The 22198-nt window shown below is 37.2% G+C and overlaps 1 protein-coding gene across 2 annotated transcripts; it reads right to left on the bottom strand.

Annotated features, from left to right (window-relative positions):
* Window positions 1-75: 75 nt before the first annotated feature.
* Window positions 76-20479, bottom strand: LOC133842621 (H2.0-like homeobox protein). Of its 2 annotated transcripts, XM_062275802.1 has the most exons (6): window positions 20390-20479; window positions 19180-20326; window positions 14528-15289; window positions 14279-14383; window positions 14102-14205; window positions 76-1149 (listed from the first exon to the last, which is right to left on the bottom strand). In XM_062275802.1, exons 2-6 carry the CDS (start codon window positions 19757-19759, stop codon window positions 283-285), a joined length of 2418 nt encoding a protein of 805 aa, XP_062131786.1. In that variant the 5' UTR covers window positions 19760-20326; window positions 20390-20479; the 3' UTR covers window positions 76-282. The 2 variants fall into 2 exon arrangements, with proteins under 2 accessions (XP_062131786.1, XP_062131787.1); XM_062275803.1 differs by lacking the exons at window positions 19180-20326; window positions 20390-20479 and adding an exon at window positions 15448-15517.
* Window positions 20480-22198: the final 1719 nt, after the last annotated feature.

Here is a 22198-nt window from a genome sequence, read left to right as displayed (position 1 = left end):
GACACACAATAAAAATCGTGTTGAAGAGAAATAATACATCGGAGGTTGTGAATTGCTCAAAGACCTTTATTTTTGTTGTTGTATTTTGTGTGTGTGTTTGTATGTGTATTTGAATTTAAATTCGAATGAAATATGCACACGTTAAGTACAATAAATTAATGCAATAATTAATGAATTAATGGATTAGTTTATAAGAGCATAAAATGTACAATTAAAAGTGCTAAACATATATATTATATATCGAGTATTTACAATGCGCTCTCTTGCTGCCAATTTTGGCAATCACGTAACGCTTATTTCCTCATCGCTATCCGAGTTGGAGTCGTCGTATTCATCGTAGTAGAGCTTCATGAACTCTGCACTCTGGAAATGCGCCGCTGAAGTTGGCGTCGATTGCAATTGTTGCTGCTGTTGCTGCTGTTGTTGTTGCTGCTGTTGGTGATGATGATGCAGTTGAGCAGCAGCAGCTGCAGCAGCCAGCTCAACTTCTCGCATGGCTGTGAAATGCGGTGAATGATGAAGTTGCTGCAGCTGCTCGAAGCGTCTTTGCTTCGCCTCTTGGATGCTCGTCTCCAGCTTGAACTTGAGATCGGCAGCAACCAATTGCTTTTGCATTTCCGCATTGATCTTGGCCTGGAATTCGGCCACTCCGGGTGGCGATGAGGCAGCCGAGGAGACCGTTGTGGTGGGCGTTGGTGTGGGCGTGGCTGACTGATCACTCATCTTGATGCTGGTGAGCAGCGGCGGCGGCGAACTGATTTGCATCCCATAGCCAGACGACGATGTTGGCGTCGGAGCACCCTCAACGGGTGAGCTGCTGCTGCTCGCTGTCTGCGATTGCGGTGATTTGGGTGTGACAGCCAAGGCAGCTCCGACTCCTCCTCCGCCTGCTGCTGCTGCTGATGTCAGCTCATCCTTCCCAGCAGCTGCTGTTGTTAATGACGGTGGCGGTGTGCTGGCGCTGCCATTGGGCGAGAGCAGCGAGGGGGAGAGCGGCGTCAAGGGGCGATCGCATTTGGCATCGGACAAATCCGGATTCGGGTTGTTCTTGTTGGGCAGCGTTTGGTCGCGTGAGCCGCCGTTGGCCAAGAGTTCGCGTTCCTTCGAGTTGCGCCATTTCATGCGGCGATTTTGAAACCAAATTTTTACCTGCAAAGATGAAATGGGTAAATTGAAAATGTTAAAGTTTTCTTCTTCTTTTTTTTGGATGGATTGCTGTCCTAGGACTCTGCTCAACTGTCCGCTGCAGCTGCGTTGAGTAGATAAGGAGTTGGCCCCAAAAAAGTTTTCATAACCACAGGCATAGGATAAAATTCATGGCCGTCGCTCTTCGGTCAATTCAACTTTTCGGCTAAAGTTTTCTGTGGCCAAAAAGGGGATGGAAGTGTGTGTGTGTGTGTGTGTGATGAAGGGAAGGAGGCGGTGACGTGTGTGTGGGTGTGGCCGGGGCAAAAGTTTCAAACTGCAATGCCAACAACAGATGCCTGGCAAATCCATAATAAATGCAAATGAGAGAGGCATTTGCTTAGCGGCAACAAATTGATTAGAGCATCCGCACAGTGTCACCAACTGCATTTGAAATGCACTCCAACTACATGCTGCACACATTTTGTCTGTTTTGTCACACTGTGCCGATTAAAAGTTGGTCCAGCAAAAGTGCTGTAAGCCCATCGTGTGTTTATGTGCGTTTGCTGCATGTGACAGGGACACTAAGAGACAAGTAGGACGCCAAACACTCAAAGCAAATTGCAGGCATGCTGGCAACCCTGCCTGCCTCACACACCCTGACAACCATGCTTCTTCCCTTTGTTGTTGTTGCTGCTAAGTTTGCGACTGTTTTTGAGTTATTATTCAATGGGTGTTTACCTCTGCCCTGACTTGTTGTTGTGCTCTTGTTGTCCTTCGCCTGTCTAGGACACAGCAGGAGACTCGCACTTTGTTGCCAGGCATACAGGGCAACAAGTTTGCAACAATTTATAGGACTGCCAGTCCCCAAAATACAGCAACTCATCTCATAATTAGTTTTGATTTAATTGAAAATTAAAGCGCAAATTGTGCACGTTCAACATAGCCTATAATTATTAATCTGTTTGTGATGATTTGCTGAAGTATCAAGGCAAAGCTTGAAAGGTTTTACTTAGAAGGCTGAAGGTTTTTAAAAGCGTATCTCTTTCCTTGTTCAATAAGACAGAACTAACTAACTTTTAGTTTGACATTAATCCTTTCCTATATTGATTACTCATTTTAACGGTATAGCTGACTAATGCGAAAGGGTAAGAGCTGGAAGGCTACACTTTTTATACAAAGAACCTCTATTATTTTCCGCGTGCAGTAAAAAAAGAGCTGCAGAATATTGCATTGACTAGATGATTGAGTAACTGAAATGGTAAGAGCTGGAAGGCTGCAGTTTTTGTGAAGTCTTAAGTATTCAATTCAATAAATAAGATAGAACACAAAAATCTTTCTAATTAACTGACTGACTAACTAAACTATCAAAGTTCAGCTCAATCGGTAAGAGTTTTTAAGAAGCGCACCTCTTACAATTTTGTTGCACAATAAAAAGGATTTTAAAAAAAATTGCAATGGCAAGCAACTGAAATGGTAAGAGCTAGAAGGCTGTAGTTGTTTTACAATGTACACAAATCTTATTTTTAGTTGCACATCATCCTGAGCCTATACTTATTCATTTATTTATTTTATCTAGATCTGGAAAGATGTAGTTTATTACAAGCCCAGTTTTATTTGTACATTATCTTTAGCCTATATTTATTCTTTTATTTGCTGACTTAACAGAAATGGTAATAGCTTAAAGGCCGTAGTTTTTAGAAAGCATTCTAATCACAATTTCTTTGAACAATAAGGCGGTATACATTAATGGATCCCTTTTTCACGACTAGGGTAGGAGATAAAAGACTGCAATTCTTAGACATCGTATTTCTTACTCTCCCCACATGCTATGAAACGCAACTTCGGAATATTGAAATAGCAAGATGACTGAGTAACTAAAATAGTAAGAGGTAGAAGGTTGCATTTATTTCACAGCTTTATCTCTAGTTAACTATTTCATCAATAAGATAGAACTCCAAAATCGAACTGATTAACGTTAATTAGCTGATTGCCTCGCTAAACTGTCAACGCTCAGTCCAAGCACTAAGAGCTAGAAAGCTAAGCTCATTTGTAGTTGATAATTATCCCTAGTCGAAGTACATTAATTTATTATTAATTACATTAAAGGCTGTAGCTTTTACACAGCTTTCTTCTTACAATTTTAGTAAGCAATAATACGGTGCACGTAGCTAACTTTTATATATTTTACAATTATTTATATTATTCTATAATCTACAATCTACTCTATATTTATTTATATTTTTCCATAATCTATCTTAACTAAAAAAGTAAAATGTAGAAGGCTGCAACTTTTGCACAGCTCTCAATTTTATAAGATAGAGTAAATAGATAGTACTATCAACCTTCAGACCAGAACTAAAGTTAAGAGTTAGAAGGCTGAAGCTTGTACAACAAGACGGTATACGAAGTTAGCTTCTATCTAGTTTAGACTTAACTAAAATGGTAAGAGCTAGAAGGCTGCTTTTAACACAGTTGTTAACTCTCACAATTTTTTCAGAATTTTGCAATATTGCAATGTTAAATGTGATGTATGGGAACTGCAGGGATTAGCAAGCAAGTACTCGATATAATCGCTCGGCATATAAATAAATAAACAACAATTACCACAACAACAACAGCAGCAGCAGCAAAGTGGAAAAGTGCTGACATGTTGAACAAGCGATTAACCGCAGAGATTGTGCCGAGGAGCTTAACATCGTCGCCTTGCCTCTGGCTCTAGTTTGAGTCTTCGACTCCCCTCCGCGTTTTGGCCACGTGGCGAGTCTTTTTTGGGATTTGCTGTTTTACTTACTTCCGGTCATTGAATTTTCCAACGGCAGTTGCACAAGCAATCCACCCAAGCAATTCACCACCCCGTCGCCCCACCCAACCGCTTTCTCTCGCTCTCTCTCTCGTCTCAAACAACATCAGCAGCAATTGAAATAATAAGCTCAGGCGGCGATAAGATTAATGATTATGGCCCAACCCGAATTGTGAGCCAGCCTTCGTCCGTTGTCCGTTTTCGTCCTGTGTGCGTCCTTTCGTCGTCTGTTTTTGATGGAAATTAATTATAAAGCGTGCAATTTAGTATGCGTCTCGGGGTGAACGGACCGTGCAAAAAGTCGAAAGTCGACTGGAAAATGTGGCTCCAACTCCCTCCCTCCCTCTCTTCTTTAATCTATGCTTTACTTCCAAGTTTAATGAGCTTGAAATTATGATGTTTGCTCTGGCTTTTAATAGCTTGCCTTTTGGCTCAACAAATAACAAGAGTCAAGTCAAGTTCTGTCCCGAATCACCTCACATAGAGCCAGCTAATTAATGCACAACTTCGAAATAATTAAATAACTGACCTATCAAATGCAACTCGAAACTGAACTCTCGCAATCTGCATTTAATTGAAGAATCTAACATAATAATCGTAATAATATTGTAGAAACAATTAGTGGCAATTGAAATGCGTATACATTTATTTGCCATGTTTTTCTAGTACATTATTAATTTACATGCTGAACAATGAATGTGTTTTTGTCCACAAATTAATACACAAATAGTGCACAATATGAAAATGTAAGCAAATGACTTTTTGCTCGCTTATTCATTTGCATTCTGTGCAAAACAATTGAGGGATTTGCAGTCTGCATAATTTCGATTATAACATATGATAATAGTTACTATATTGATTATTATTATTCATTTGCTTTTTCTATGATAAACCTAATTATTAGTACGAAATTAACACTTTTAATGGCATTTTATATCTTTTAAATCTTAAAACAGAAATTTTTAATCTATTGTCGGTTTGCTAATAAAGTTTTCTCTAAATAGCGTTTTCATCTAAAATTGTATTATATTAGGTTGTTTGGTAATGACATACCGGTTTTTTATTGATTTTTGACGACAATTTTAAAATAGTTAGCATTGTCCGATTTAAGTGCTTTATGTACCGTTCTCTTCGATGATTTTCTGCCATTTTGATGGTAACTTGTATATGCCTCTTCTAAAGAAGTCCTTGTCCCTACTGGCACAAAACTCGGCGATTCGATTTTCACAATCCTCCCTTGAACTCAATTTTTGTCCATCGAAAAAATTTTGCATGGTCAAAAACAGATGGTAATCGCTTGGAGCAATGTCCGGTCTATAAAGTGGATGCATTAACACTTCCCAACCAAGCTCCCGTAGCTTGTGATGCGTCACCAAAGATGTATGGGGCCTGGCGTTGTCATGATGGAACACAACGCCCTTACGATTCACCATGGCTGGCCGCTTCTGTTCAAGTGCAATCTTCAATCGCTCCAGTTGTTCACAGTAGAGGTCAGAATTGATGGTTTGGCCATAGGGGAAACACTTCATAATGGATAATTCCTCTGATATCCCACCATACACTCAGCAACACCTGTTGCTGGCTTTGCCACCGTTTGAGACGACTCACCGTGCTTCGACCAGGATCTTTTACGCTTTATGTTGTCATATGTGATCCATTTTTCATCACCAGTGACTAACCGATCCAGAAATGAGTCGAGTTTATTACGGTGCAACAAAGATTCACAGATTGATACACGGTCGAAAAGATTTTTTTGGGATAACTCATGAGGCACCCATACACCGAGCTTTTTTTGTTAAATTTTTCGACTTTAAATGCCTATGGACGGTTTCCGTGATTAGTTGCAGCTCCTCTGCGAGGGTTCTAATAGTCACATGACGATCTCGATCCACTATTTCTATGATTTTATCCGTATCAACGGTCACTGGTCGTCCGGAAGGCCTGGGTGTTTCGGCATCAAAATTGCCACTTCGGAATCGCCTAAACCACTGTTCGGCGATTTGAATCGAAAGTTTGTTATCTCCTAAGACAGCAATAATCTGTCTGCGAGATTCCGCAGAAGTTTTTCCTTGTGCGAAATAAAATTTAAAATTTGCCCGAATTTCTGCGTTTGTGAACTCCATTTCAATCTATTGTAATTTTTTTAACGTGGAAGCTCATGTAAACAAACTATATGTCATTTTAAAGGTGATGCCAATACCTTTGAAACGATATATAGCATTGCCAGATACGATTATATTTGACTTCACAAAAGAAGCCCGAAATTTTAATGTAAAAAACCGGTATGTCATTACCAAACAACCTAATATTATACTATTGTCTTTATTTTGTTTTTCTTTACCTTACAATTTCGTGTAATAATAAGACTGTGCACATAGCTAACATTTATTTAGTTTTTGTCTTCTAATTTGTTTAATTTGGAAAGGTTTATTTGCCCAATATATTTTATTGAATAGTAGATAGACATATGGATAATTCTCTGGAGAAAAATGTACAGTCTAGAAACATAAACTGAAACTATTTTAAAAATGAGTTAAGCTTATTATTATAGCTCTGGGTTAGCACTATATTTAGAGTTAGGATTGATTTCAGTAACTTTTCCTGCTTCAAGACAAAATATATAAATTCGTTAATTTTTTGTTTTTCGAACGAATTGGTTCCTTTTTGGAATAATTTAAGAACAGAAAAATAATTTCAAAAATCATTCAATAGTTCATTCTTACTTCTAATGAATGTGATAATCAAGAGATATGAGACTCATCTTTATTCAAAGTAAACAAGTAAAAAAGGGACAGTCGGGTGTGCTACCTAAGGCTATATTTGGTATATTAACATAGGACTACATTCAAAATATACTATATAGTATAAAATATACCAGATTGTGAGATAAAGCTATTGAAGCCTGTAGTAAAATAGGTTCCACATTTTTTATCTATTATTGTATGTACCTAGCTTCAAAATATTATTATTATAAATAATACATATGTTTTACAAAAAAATATAAAGAATATATAAAAGAGTTTGTTTATAAAAATCATACAAATCACGACTTTTATAAAAAACTCGTCGCAAGTATTAGACTTGGTGTTTAAGAGTCAAATCAATTATCTAAACGAGAGCAATTTAGTCTTGATTCTCAATTTCGTTAAGGACTCGAGATATTCAACACATTGTGCTCAACTAGTTTGAGCCACATTCGGCAGCCATGTAACAGATTTTTCAGACACACGCTCCGCCAGCATAAAGCGGATATCATTTGCTACAAGTTTTTATAAAGCTGGCAAAGTGAAAGAAAAACATAGACGAGGGGTAAATGGAGTTTAAGTGGTGGAAATTGGTTTGCTCAGAGTCAGTTTGGCTACAAATTGTTTTGGCTCCCTTTTTTGGCCGAAAATTGACTTTGGCAATGAGCACAAGCTGTTGTTTGTTTCGAGTTAGACTCGGAATCAGAGTCAGAGTTGGAGTTGGAGATGCAAACAGTGTTGAGAGAGGGGGAGAGGAAGGGCAGAGGAAGATAAAGTGTGAGTCTGGGTGGGCAACATATGTTAACTAATGAGGCACAATTGCTACTTGGGGGTGACTTTGTCTCCTGGCATGTCATTCGATATGCTGCGTAATAGCGTATTAAATAGTCTGCTACTATTTGCCAAAGTCATTTCCAGAGCCGTTTTGGGTTACCAACAAAATTGTGTTACACGACTGGCCAATGTCCCGTGTGTGTGTGTGGAAATCTGAACCGAGTTCTCTCTCTCTCTCTTTTGCTCTCAATTTTTGCTGGGCATTTATTTAGCAATTTGTCATAAATTTATTTTGTAACCAAAGTTGCAAATGATGGTTTTTAATGTGTTTCTCAATCGTTTTTGCAAGACAAATGAAATTCGAGTTATGAACGCATTTTGTGTTCTGCAAAAGTGCTTTTTGATTGCCATGCGAATTTTGGCAGACGTCTAAGAAAAATGTCATATGTTGACTTGAACAAGTGATAAATGGAATTAATATCTTTTCCTTCCTTAAATCAATTGCAGATGTCTCCCACCAAAAAAACAAAAGAATGCTGTCTGGCCATTAAGGCGATAACAAGACTCATAAAAAACAAGCAAAACAGACGACCGAAAAGACCAACCAAAAGTCAGTTATTTTTACTGCTTATAGTGCTCTATATATACAAGTAAGCTCTCTCTCTTTTATTTCACAGCTTATTTATCATTCAATTTGATTTAAAGCCTTCGCCGGCGAGTAAATAAAACGCAGACGAAATCGAAATGACAAACAAATAAAATGGAAAATACAAAACATAAAAAAAAGAATACCACAAATGTGTGGAGTAATCCTCCCTTATCCCATCTCCCCCCCTTTCCACCGGACTCGTTTCGCCCTCGCAGTGCCAGACAAATGAAATAAAGATAAAAATATTTATAACGTGAAAATTCCAAAAGCGAAGAGAGCCTCAGCACTGAGTTTCCACAATTGATATTAAGGATTTTCCCACTGTCTGCTTGGTTGGTGCTTTTTTTTTCGCTGCGAGTTTCCCCCATTTTTGGGCAAATCAAAAACAGACGAATTTGTTTTGGACATGACACTTAAAAAGTTGCTGCCAGGCATTTGCCATAGCTTTGACACGTGTGGCTCTCTTTGTGTGTGTGTGAGTGTGCGGGTGTGTTTGTGTGTGTTTCTGTTTTGCTTGCAGGGATGCTAAAGAACCAACTCGTTCAGTGATCTCACGATTCCTTGAACTCTGATTTAAAAATGCAAATCAACTTTGAGTATTGAATTTGCCCTCAAGTTATTTTCATTTCCGCGTTTTTTTGTTGTGGTTGCTATTTGAATTGTGCTATTAATGGCAATTAAATTTATCGCAGCCAGATTATGAGGCTGCTAACTGTCAAATGCAGTTACGAGAGCAGCCATATTTACCACACGATATACGTGCAGACAAAACTATCGAAAGAGTGTGACCATTATTAGCACAACAAATATATCGATAATTGAAATGAATGAAATGATATCGATAAGAGACAGAAGCAAGAAAAAAGCTTGCAACGAAACAGAGTGAAAAGAAAAGAAAAAGGAGACAAAGTTAAACTTATTATTTAATTTAAAGTGTTTTACAATGTTTTATGTGTATTGTGTCTCAAGATATATGTATATAACGCAGCAACACTACGTATTTACATCGCTCACATAAATTGCACTGCAATAAAAATGCTCGCTGGACCAATTTGCGAGCTTTGAGTGCGTTTGTTAAAATCGCAATAAAAGTTGCAATGAACAACACTCGAAATGATGAATCACCTGAGCGGTTTTGGTTGCCATCAATGCAACGATTGTCAACCGCAAGGCACGCGACTCCAAAAGCCAAAGCCAAACTCCCAAACTCTGGAGGCATTCTAGGTGCATTTCACACTCTAAGGGGGAAAATTTATGACGTGGCGTCCGACAAAAGGGCAGCGTGCAGCAAATGAACAGCAGCGAACAACAAAAAGTGCAGCAAGAGAAATACAAATGCGAGGCAAAGTCCTTAAATCATGTTGCATACAACTAGGCGCCACGACACGCGTTGCATTGCAATCCACACACACTGACTCACACTCTACTTTGTGTACGTGTGTGTGTCACTTGAGTGTGAATATCCACACTCGTTCATCACCCATACCCTAAAAAAATTTCACAGTCAACCACAAGTTCTCTTTCCCCACTTTGAAGCTGTTAATGGAGCCGGTGTCGCCATCGCCGACGGCTGGACAACACTTTGTCCACTTTATAAGGAGAGCGGGGAGCGGGAAACTGGGAGTTGGGTCCAGCCTTGGACATTGGACATTGGACCAACTGCTGCGATTTGACTGTGAGTTTTTCTGACATTTTTGCACATTTTTTAAACGGTTCTCTTTTAGGGTTCTTTGGCTCTTTGTTTCTGACGCCATCCCGTCGACATTTTCATTTTGCCATTTTCCCATTTTTGGTAAAGTGCAATTGATGAATGCTTTGATTTGCTTTTCTTTTCCACTCGATGAAAAGTACAAAGTACTACAGCTTTGTACTATATTTTTTTTTGATTTTTTGCCAACTCAGATTAATGGCTGAGAGCGCTGCGGACAATAATCGTAAAATAATTGTAAGACCAAGCGGTGCAAAGGCCTTAGAAAAAATGCGAAGTATATAACATAGAACATGATTTATATAGAGTATGATTTGCTTTGAAGAAGAAAGACTCTTTAGAATTTTATAAAAATAATGCTTTAGTAAAGTATTATCATGTTTTGTGTTCCCCATTTTCAATATTATAATGCTGAGCAGTACTTATTTTAGAGCTCACTTGTGAAATATAAATATTTAAAAAAAAGAAATCTGTTTCTAAAAAGATTCTACAAAAGTAATTAAATTACTTTGATACCGCAAAATAATTCAAAGCGATCTCAAGGCACAAATACTAAGATCGATATATTAATTTTAATGATCTTTAAGCAATCATCATTATGTAATACTAAGAGATAATTTTTTGCATAAGAGTTCTCTTAGGTAACTAAATGAATCGCAGTGGTTTGAACAAAGTCAATCTATTCATGTAGTTTCGAGCACATGGTTCGCATTATAAGATCATTAGGTTGCATATGATCGATCGACTCATCAGCAGCAGGCAACTGAGCGTAAAAAAGGGGCGTGAGTTGATGATGATGATGAATTCTTGTCTGGCAAACGGACAAATGCAACTGGACACGCTTATTGCGTAATTATGAAATTTTTATGAATTATATGCAGTTGCATTGTTAGTGGCAAAATTTCGAAAAACGAAAAAAAGAGCTGCACTAATTTGGCATAAAATTGTCAGCATCATCATTCGACTGTCAATTGCCGACGGCATCAGCGGCTGCAGTTCCTCATCATCAGTTCAGTCATCTCCGACGGCTGCTGACAACTCGCAGTTGTCTTTTGATTGAGTTGTGATCGATTACATTGTGACAAGGCCAAATTGGTCATGCCACATTTGTAGCAGCAACAACAGCAGCAGCAGTCATGCGAAAATTTCGCTGTGGAAATTGCGAAGTCGTATTTTTTATATAGACCCTTTATGGGGTAGTAAAATTATGCATTTAAATCGAGCTCATAATTTGCGGCTAAATACAGCTCGTAACAATTTGAGATATGAATATTAGTATTGAAGTCAAATTTCAGTAAATAAATATCAAATAATAAGCTAGCATGATATAACACAACTTGACTTAGTCAGTACTCTAATTTGAGTATTCTTCAATTATATTTTCTCTTCGCAAGGAATAATAAATTCATTTATTAATTCTTTATTCATGCAAACAAAATCATTGTACGAATGCGAATTCAATTTTTTACACCTCTTCATTGGGTAGTACAGTTTTAAATTATTACATTTGACCTGGTAATAATCGGCCTAGAGATTGAATAGAATTCATATAAAAAATATTGCAAAAGTAAATTTTAAAGATTAGAAACTTTTCAACTTCTATTTTAGATAATGTAATATATTAATTTTCAACTTCTTTTTTAGAATGATATAATATATTCATTTTAAAAAAGAAGTTGAAAAGTTTCTTATCTTTGAAAATTATTTTCATCACATTTGTTAAATTTATTCTATTCCATTCATTTTCAAAAATTAGAAGTGTGTTAACATTTTGTCTTTAAATGCAAAATTTAACTTTGTCAGTCTCCTATTTAAATTATTATTCAATCGCTTATCGCTACATATAATATTAAAATCATATTTCTCGCAGATTTAATATTTATTGAGACATGCGAAACTAATGTTGCAAACATTCTTAAGATTTGTTTGTAACCGTTTACTGCCAATAATGTTAATTTGTAATGCTTAGAAATGTTTTAATAGATTGTCTTTAAAAGCAAAAATTAAGTTAGTCAGCATTCCTATTTAAATAACTCTCCCTCTATTAATCTCTATCTGGAATATTTAGATCCATTTCATATTTCTCATCCACTAAACGCTGCTTTATAATTTTAAAATCCATTTAATAATTCCCATAATCTCAAACTTTATTGAGACATGCGAAACTAATGTTGTAAACATTCTTAAAATACTTAATAGTAATAATATTAATTTTCAATGATTAAACATGTTTTATATGTTATCTTTTAAGAATCTACTTTCGTAGTTTTCATATTTATGTAAATAATTGTCTATCCACTAAGATTAGTCTGATCCATTGCCTTTGTCCCATCCACTTAATGCTGTAATTTTATATTTCCCACCGTCTTAAACTTTACTGAACCTTTCTTTATATTTTCGGCCGCTTTTCAGCTTTTGGCAAAAAGTAAGTAAAATAAAAAGAGGAAAGATGAAAATGAAAATAAAGAAGGAATCAGCTTAATTATGCCCGGCTACACGCAATCAATAAGAGCTGCTGCTGCTGATTTTGCTTCAGGACTCGCGATTCTTTGCGTCTGGATTTTCAAAAAGGAGAAATGAATTTCTTATAGCTCGTTATAATTTCATTATATGTATTTCGCTGACAGGGCGACCTTTATGTGTGAGTATGCGTGTTGTATACTCTATATATGTATGTATGTTGGTTGAAGACAAGCGACTGCGCATTTAAAGGAAGCACGCCCAGCCCCTCTCTCCCATCCTCCCCTTCATCCGCTCCCCGCTTTATAAGCTTGCTGCTGCTTCCATTTTTGGTGTGCGCAGCCATTGCTGAGAGCTTTTCGATATTCCACTTGCCACTTAAAGGGCGGAGTTTTATATTCCCTTATGTGTGTGCTTATTTTATATTTTCATGTTGTTCTTATTATTTCGTATTATTATTGTTGTTCTAGTTGTTGTTGTTGTTGTTGAAGCTGATTTGAAAAGTTTTCGAAAAATGTTTATGCGTGCTTAAAAATGATATTCATAAAAGCATTATAAAGCAAGTTTATTATGAGCACGTCTCGTCGGAGTTTATATAATTTGATTGGCTCTCCAGCAAACTTGGAATTAGCGCAATTCCAGTTTCGGGGTTATTTTAAATTAAAGAGCAGTTTATTGGCATAACATAGCTACACTTTAATATGTAAACTTTCAGTTAAGAATATGATATATTAAAGGGCATTTCAATAAATAGATTTTAAATGACTCATTTTAAGATCTAAACTTTCAGTTAACGGTATAAATTATGAATGAGCATTTCTTAATGTATCAGAGACACTGATTAGAATGAAAAATCAGTTTAGAATATGATATATTAAAGAACACTCAGTAGCAAATCAGTCTTGAAGTTTTCTACTTAATTAAAAATAAATTAAATGAATCGTATAACAAATACATACTTTGCTTAGAATGTAAAATGTATGTTTAAAATGCGAAATATTAGCCACTCTTTAAAGTATAATCTTTTATTAAGAATATGAAATTCTGAATAGCATTTTTGAGTATATTTTATACTCATTTATTATATTCTATACTTTCAATTAAAATTTTAGAATATTAAAGAACTTTCATACATATATCATAACCATTCTTTAAACTTTTCGGAAGTATTATAGACCTCTTTTGAATTGTAAACTGGATATTGTAAATTGGATATTAAAAATGAAAGAACAGTTAGAGACATACTCATAAAACTAAAACTCTAAACTTTTTCATTATGAAATAAGTATTTTATATGAATCAAACACTTTCATAATTGTAAACTTTCGGTAAGGAATATGATATATTAAAGATATCACACTCGAAATTCTCACACTTTAGTTAGTAGTCTTTTAGTTAAAACTTTAAAATATTATATTATGTTATATTCACTCTTGAAATTCTGAGCTTACTTTTTAATACATGAATATTCAAAATAATTCGAAGACACTCTCTAAATTTACATATATCAAATCATATCATATCATATAAGTATTTTAGTATGAATCATAGACACTTTCCTAAAATTAAACTTTCGGTTAAGAATATGATATCATATTATATCATATCATATCATATCTCATCATATTATATTGTATCATATTATATAATATATCATGAGATATGGTCTATTATTATAAGGTATATTATATATCATATCATAGTCTCTCAATTACTATCTTAACTGTCCTATAAAGAGACACATTTATAAGAAAGTTAAAAAGCAATAATTTGTCACTTTCTTAATATTTTAATTTCTAATTAATAACTAAATACTTTAAAATAAAATCTTAGCTCACCTGCGAGTCTTTAAGACCCAATCTCTCAGCGAGTTTCTTGCGATCTGGCTTGCTGATATATTTCTGCTGCTGGAAACGTTTCTCCAATCCTTTTCGCTGTGAATCTGTGGAGCGAGACAAAAGTGCAACATGTGATTAATCGCATTGAAGGGGATTAAAGCAACTCATGCTACGAACCTGAGAAGACGGCACGCCGCATCATGCCACGCCTTGGCTTTCCACGTGTCGAGTGCGCCCAGGGAAATCCCTGACCAGGTGGCAGGGGAAATACTTGGGCACCAACTGCAATGAGGATGTAATTTGTGTAATCGGAATGGGAAAATGCATTAGACATGCAGGCAAACATTTGTTAATGAGCGCCATGGGGTGCCCGAAATTGAGAAGGAGCGAGAGAGAGGATTAGAAGAGAGGAGAGGCGCTGCTTACCACTCATGTAGGGATTGCGACAGTGAGCCAGCAACGAATGCAAATGCGGATGGTTGAGTGTGTGGGGCAGAAACGGAGTCGGGCGACTGGGCATCGGCTTGGCAATCACCGGATGTATGGGCGGGGGTGGAGGCGGTGGCGTTGGATGCGCTGTTGGTGGTCCAACGCCTCCTCCTCCTCCTCCTCCTCCTCCGCCTGTTGCTTGTCCACTCAACAGTTGCTGCTGCTTTTCTTGCGTTAATCTTCGATTGCTGTTGTCCTCGTTGTTGTCGATTTCATGCGGTCGCCCATCCTGTCCAATGTTGCCATTACTACTGCTGCTGTTGTTGTTGTTGTTGTTGCTGTTGTGATTGTTGTCGCTATCACTAATTGTGCTGCCAGGTGACGACGAGGATGCGGCCGTCGTTGCTGTGGTTTGCGGTTGACAACTATTGCCGTGATGTTGCTGCTGCTGCTGCTGTTGTTGTTGTTGTTGCTGCTGATGCGTTAGAAATGCGGGATGCGGAAAATGGGCATGTGCATGGTGATGCAGTGGATGCGGCAATCCAACGAGTGCCGTCTGTCCAACCAATGCCTGATGGTGTTGCTGCTGCTGCTGCTGCTGATGGTGATGATGATGATGATGCGATGTTGGTGGCGCCGACTGTTGCTGCTGATGCTGGGGATGTTGCTGCTGCGGATGGTGCTGGTGATATTGATGTGCGTGCTGTTGCATAAAGTTCTGTTGCAGATAAGGCCATATATGCTGCGGTTGCATAAACTCTGTTGGCACCAAATAACACCAGCAAAAGAAGATAGTTATTAGTTAGTAGACAATGCTAAAGTAGGGAAGAACTCAATAAAAGAACTTTAGAGGATAAAGTGCTTAGCGCAAAATGAATATTTTTAACTAAAATTTAGTTTTTGACGATAGTGTTAACCTAATTTCACAGAACAGCCAAGTAATAAATCCTGATGAGAGAAACTTAATACCAAAAAATTAAGTTTTCTTTCTTTCTATTCAAGTTTATGAGATATGTAATTGGCATATCATAAACACTATTCAAATTCTAAACATTCGGTTAGGAATAGAAATTTTGTAGAGCATTCTTTAACATATTATTGTGAGAATATAGCAAACACTACTCTAAAATCAAGGTGAGCATTTTAGAACAAATATTTTGAATTCGAAATTTGAATTGCTTTTGAGTTAGTGTAATTTCATTTGAGGTTTTTGATGCCTTGAGATATTAGATCACATTTGGGTTTAACCTAGAGCTTATTTATCTTATCGATTTTTAGAATAAGTGAAAAAATACTGAAATGCGAAACAGACTAAAATTATTAACTGAATCTGAATTTTATATTTTTTTCTATGTTAAGTATAAATTGGATTTATTTAGTGTGTTATAAAGTAAATCTTAAAATATTTGAACGTATGTTGAATAAATATCATCATAAATACCCACTTCCCACCCAAAAAAATCGAAAATGGTTGCGATCGGATAAAAATTGTAAAGAAAAATTGTATAAGAAAAACTTCTGTACGGAAAAAACGCATACTCAGTTGCTTTGGCTGACAATGGTATATGGTATATTTTGCAAGTAGTACTTTATTAATGTTCCAAATATACCATTTGTTATATTTTCAGTATTTTCGCGGTATATTAATTTGGTATAATTAGTATTTATCTGTATTTAAGAATAAACTTTCTTGTTTCAATTTATATTCAATATTTTTTTCTGATCACGTTTTTTTTTTTCTGTGTATAGTTTATCAATTTTTCTCGAAAATATTGTACCATTTAATTTTGTATTTTTCTTTAGTTTATTTTCTGTGGTAATTTGATTTATGGTTCTCACTAAACTAAATAAGATTTATTTATTGGTATTTATGCTTGCATAATTTAAAATTAGCCGTAAATGTTATACTCCAATTTAAGAACAGAAGGTCTTCAGGGAAGGGTCTAAGATCTTGGGTAAGATTTGCTCAAGTGTTTTCATTGACGCCCCAAAGTCCCCACACCCCCGCCCCCAGTCATGTCTTGGAATCAACCCTTCACATGTGAGACTAAGAGATAAGTTGTGGCCGTGATTCGCCTTTCGCTTGCCAGATGCTGCTTTGAAGTGTCAAACTGGCATAATTAAACAGCTCGCAGCTTTCAGTTCCACTCAGTTCCTTACAGAGCCCCCAAACACATTGAAAACTTTTGAACACATCCCACGCACACACACACACACATACACACACACACACACACTCACACACATTGGAAGCAGACGTTGATTTGAACCAAAAGTTTTGTGCCTTTGATTTCAGTGCTGAGGAGTTTAGCCTGCGGAAAGATTTTGGCGCTTTTGCGGCTGCATTTCATTTTCTAATTAAACACCCCCAAAGCAGCAGCAGCAGTCGCCATTTACAAACACAAACACACACAAGGACACACACACACACACACACTGACAGACGCTGCAGGATATGATTTTAATTCGATTAGAGCGACTGAAACAATTAACATATTAACGCCTCTTCAGGCGCATTGTGTGTATATAATTTGATGCTGAAATCTTTGTGGTTTAACTTTTTGGCATGCTCCACATGTGTGTTAGTGTGTGTGTGTGTGTGGAGGAGTGTGAGTGTGTTAGTGTGTGTGTGCCACATGTGTGCCTAATGAGCGCACAAATTAAGTTATAATTGTTCGCATTGTTTGTTTTATTTCCACTGCTGCTTTTTGGCCACTTTTGCATCTGTGCCACGGAAATTTTCCCCCCACGCCGTGAAAAACTGTTAGTTTTGGGCAAAAACTTTGCCCCAATCGCTTTATGGCACAAAAAGTTCATTTGCGGCCTTCGACTCTAGCGAAAGTAAACGCACTTGGTTTCTATTTATTGGCAATTAGTGGGATGCCATTATCTAATGGATTAGTCCTAAGTATTTGATTGCTCCCCAAAATTAGTTGTGTGCTTATGATATTATAATTATATGCGAAATATTACTATAGAGCTATTTTCTAATTGTGATGACCATCCTTGTAAAGGAAGTTTTTACAAGAAGTGATTCTAACTTAAATGAGGAATTGAATTCGAAATTATAAATAACTTGCTAGCGAAATATGAAATAAAGCGTCTCAATTATTTTCTTGTTCTTTAATATTTATTTGTCAGATGAAGTTCAAAAATAGAATTCTCCTGTTTTGGAATCTTCCAGAAATAAGAATCGTTTTTTTTTTTATTTTTTAAGTAATGATAGTTATTGTTTTGGCCATGCTGCCAATACTAAAAAATACGAGTTCCAATTTTTAGTATGGGTGAGTTTAGTTTAAAGTTTACAAATAAATCTCTAGCATTCTTAAAGCAAACTTTTCTTTTTTTAACTTAACAGTATCTAAAAATTAAAAAAAGATATTGTCATGTTTCGTTTATTAGAATTACTTTGAAAGCAAAATCTTTTTTTTTGTGTTTTTAATGATTTCAATATTTCAACATTTAAGATTCCTTTTTGTATTTCGATTGATTCAGAAGAATATTCAATATAACAAAATAAAAACAAAAATACAAACCTATTGAAAGAAAATAGATTTATTTTGAACTTATTTGTGTGTATTGTTTAAGGGAATTACACAAAGTTAAAAACAAATTGTTATATATTAGTAGATTACTTTATTTAAATAGATTTCTATTCAATTTACTTGCATGTGTTACTTAAAAGACCTTCAAAAAAGTTTAGATGAAATCTATTTGCTTTTAATAATGACTAATATATTCAGTTCATATTTAACGTATTTATTTGATCTCGAATTTATATGACATATATTTATTTCCTTTTTAATGTTCTTGCCAATCATTAATGACCAAATAATATACTCTATTCTATTACATAGTAGATTACTTTTGGCATAATAATCATTATTTTGTTTTCATAATCTATTTTCTCCCACTTCTGGCCACGCTCTAGTCATAAAATGCGATTTACTAAATGCGAAATGATCTTTGGCCAAAAAAAGTGCACCACAAAATCACATAAAAAATGCCATAAAAAACTACGGAAAAAATAAGTCAGCCTACTCATTAATAAAAGGCCATGACAATTAAAATCCCACAATCCAATTGCAATTCACATGCTAAAAAGATGGATAAAATTGCGGCGCAGTTACATTGACTAATAGACGATTTGTCACGCCTACTTTTTGGCGATGCACAGCGCTAAAAAAAGGACCCTCAATGAACCCTCGTTCTGATCCTCTAAGTATGTGTGTGTGTGTGTGTGTGTGTAAGTAGCACGCGCAGCCGCAAAAAAGGACGAGCAGAGATAGTGAAAACGGAAGCTGAACTGGTTTATGCGCATTTATCGAGGTGAGGCGAGGCGAGGCTGAGATACAATAATTTAAACATGATTAGGTCTGGTTGTGTTTTTACAGCCTGCGAGAATGAGAATGCCTCAAGGGGCTTAGGGAGCACAATAAAAAAATGGATAAACTGATCCCCGTGGCACATTGAAATTGAAATGGAAATTGCAATCGGTAGTCGGTAGTCGAGGCAAGGGGCAAGTTGTTATTCTTTTGGATTTTCATATTGCAATTGTATTTTTAATTCAGTTTTATATTCTGCCATTGTTTATGTTTGGCATTAGCCACGGCAAATTAATTGCCAAGCCGCGTTTATTGCGATCTTACCATTCCTAACCCGAACTCCTTCACGCGTGTCTCCCAGAATGGCGGACACACTGAACTTGAGTATCGGTTTGCTGTTGTTATCCTTAAGGATCGTTGTGCCACCACTCGGAAGAGGCGTATTGACCTCCTTGGGTTCGAGTTTGGGCAATTTGATTGCCTCACGTCGCGACGTCTCCATCTCCAGCTCATCGTCGAGCAGTTCATCATCGTCCAAGTGTGGCGCATCAATGCTGCCGATGTCAGCCACGATTTCATCTTCATCCTCATCATCGTCGTCGTCTTCCAGCTCCATTTCCTCAATGCTATCGACACTTTCCGCACGCAATTCGCGACACTTATCACATTTGTAGCCCCGCTTGGCCAACGCACAATTGCAGCTGCACAACAACTCACTCGAACTGGAGCTGGAGCGTTCCTCCTGTGCCGGCTGTCTCTCAGCTGTCGGCTCTGTCGACTGGCCGCGGCTCAGGAGCATCTCGCTCAGACTTGACTTCAACTGACTCTCACTGTAACTCTGGGCGCGCTGTTGTTGTTGTTGTTGTGCATGCAACAAACTGTCCACGAGAAACGCCGTAGACATTACGAAAGCACAAAACTGTTTCTATTTGCTTGGCCTGTGCTGTGCTTGCGGATTTTACTCGGATTTAGTTCTTTGCTTTCTACCGCGCCGCGTACGCGTCGAGTGCTCGATTCGTACTGAACAAGAAGAAGCCTTGACTGGTGCTCGCTGCTGCTGGCTGGCGCAGCATCCCAGAAGCATAACGGCAGCAACACACATTTTTAGGGGTTGCTCTACGGTGGTTGGTCCTCGTCTCCTGCCCAGTGGGACTTGTGTTTTATATGTGTGGCACGTGACGTCCTCCTTTCATTACATACATATATACACACACACACATACACAATGCTCTCTCTTCACTCTTTGCGTGTGTGTGTGCGTGTCTGTTCTCTGTTATTGTTGTACGCTTTTTATTTGATTTTATTTGTGTGAAAACAATAAAAATTTAATTTTCTTGTTGCTCGCTTTTCAACGTGTTTTGTTTTTGGCTGTGCCTCCATATTGTCGTTGCTGTCTCGCTTTCGCTCTCTATTTGCTGGCTCGCTCTAACACGCCTTTTTAGAACTACGCACAGTGGGCTAAAGTTGCGCTCTTGGGTATGGGAATGTGTTCAGTAAATATATTCATAATTTTATTTGGCTTAGCTTAGCATACACTGAGCGATAATGCTTGAAACAACAACAAAATGTTAATAGCAAGTGTGTGGCATTGATTTAAATATTTAGTTTATCTTAATTGTGTGGATTTTCGGCTCTTCTTTTTTAATTGCCTTTTAATGCGACAATCTCCTCTTTTACTTTTACTTTCTACTAACTCGCCTTTGCCAGCCGAAATAATACTGCATTCGATCGTTAATGCTATCGAATATCGATAGTTATTTGCAAACTTTGCATGCAACGCAGCGTTGCCAGATCGTTGTATTGCTTCGAAAGCTGCGTGCTCTGACGTTGCCTGATCAATTATTGCATAGAAAAAGCATGTAATGCAGACTACAAAATAAATATTTTAGAAAATAAATTATAATGAAATTCTTTGCTGTCTGATTTGTACAATTTTGGAGCAAAGCTTGCTTGGCTATAAGTTCTTAGTGTCCACACGCAATTTGTTGCAGCAGCTACACAACAACATTGTTGTTGTTGTTGTTGCTGGTGGGCAAACAAGAGCGCCAAGAGTCAGAAGATTAACTTTTATTATGACCGCAAATTAGTTGTCCTCGGCGCGTTGATGACGACAATCGACAATGATGACTTATTTACTAGCCAAGCGGAGTTCAGCAATGAAATTACACCGAGTACATAGCTGGCAAAGTTGGCCAACTTGACAGAATGCTGCGTCTGGCTCTGGTTTATGTAAGCTTAGATAGCACAACTGCCTGGGCTTTTCCTTATGCCGCAGACTCTCTATTGTATACAACATACATAACACACACACACAAACACACACACACAAACACACACACACTTAGTCAGCTATGTAGACAGAGAGATGTGAACTAAAAGCAACCCTTGTTGCGGCTTTGCTGAGCAAGCTGAGCAAGCAGCAAAAGCGAAAAGTGCAAGTGGTTGCCCTCTCGTCGTCCGCTCTCCTTCCTCCTCTGACGATGGGGCGTGGCCTCACTCGAATTGGAAACTCATCAGGAGCACTCTCAGCGCAACAATAAGAATAAGGATAACAAAGCGCTGTCTTTGTCAGTATATGTGTGTGTGCGTGTGTGTTTGTGTGTTATCCTCGCATTGTTTTGTCAGCCTTTTTGCGCTGCCATTTGTGGGTTTTTGCCTTCAAAAGGATTACGACTATGACTACTCCGCATCCTGCATCCTTGAGTGCTGCTGCTGCTGCTTCAGTTGCTGCCTCTGCCAGCGAGTACATAAAACATGCTCATATAAACGTATAAATATGTGATAATAATGATTAAAAGTTCTCATCATGCCATCATCATTTATGCAAAGGATTTCGTATCCTTCTGGCTCCCTTTGCTTCTGTTTGTATTGGTATTCGTTTCGTGTATGTGTGTGTGTCCTTACATTTTTATTTGGCACCACAAAGCTTAGCGACGGCTTCTGGCTTGAATTCGACTGCGATTTCAATTTGCCAGTTGTCACTGCGTATACTTAATTTCATATATATGTATGTATGTGTGTAGTAGGGATCCCTTTGTCGCCAACATAATGCATATGAGGACAATTATTTGATGAGTGGGCTGAAGAGGGACGAGTATTTGTACTGAATCCTTTACTTGTCAAATCAAAAAGGGGTCACACTTCACACTCTTTTGGGGGGAATATTTTCGTACCTAACAATTTCAATTCCATTTCCAGTCGCTGTTGCTGAAGACAAAGTTGAAAACAAACAAAAGTTTTAATTGTTTTCGGCGGCAGAATTGAGCTACTATTGTGTGTTATAAAAGTGTTTGCTGAATTGGAAATATGTAAATGATTTGAGTTTTGTTTTGTGCTTTATTTC

Source organism: Drosophila sulfurigaster, chromosome 3, assembly GCF_023558435.1.
Source record: "Drosophila sulfurigaster albostrigata strain 15112-1811.04 chromosome 3, ASM2355843v2, whole genome shotgun sequence".
NCBI lineage: Eukaryota > Metazoa > Arthropoda > Insecta > Diptera > Drosophilidae > Drosophila > Drosophila sulfurigaster.
This window is presented reverse-complemented; position numbering and strand designations above follow the sequence as displayed.

Excerpts from the sequence above, each read along its gene's own strand:
- LOC133842621 (XM_062275802.1), bottom strand. The coding sequence starts at position 19,759 with ATGTCTACGGCGTTTCTCGTGGACAGTTTGTTGCATGCACAACAACAA. Across the intron at positions 15,290-19,179 it reads AGGAGTTCGGGTTAGGAATG|AGTTTATGCAACCGCAGCAT; the intron begins GTAAGATCGCAA and ends TGGTGCCAACAG. Across the intron at positions 14,384-14,527 it reads TCGCAATCCCTACATGAGTG|TTGGTGCCCAAGTATTTCCC; the intron begins GTAAGCAGCGCC and ends TCCTCATTGCAG.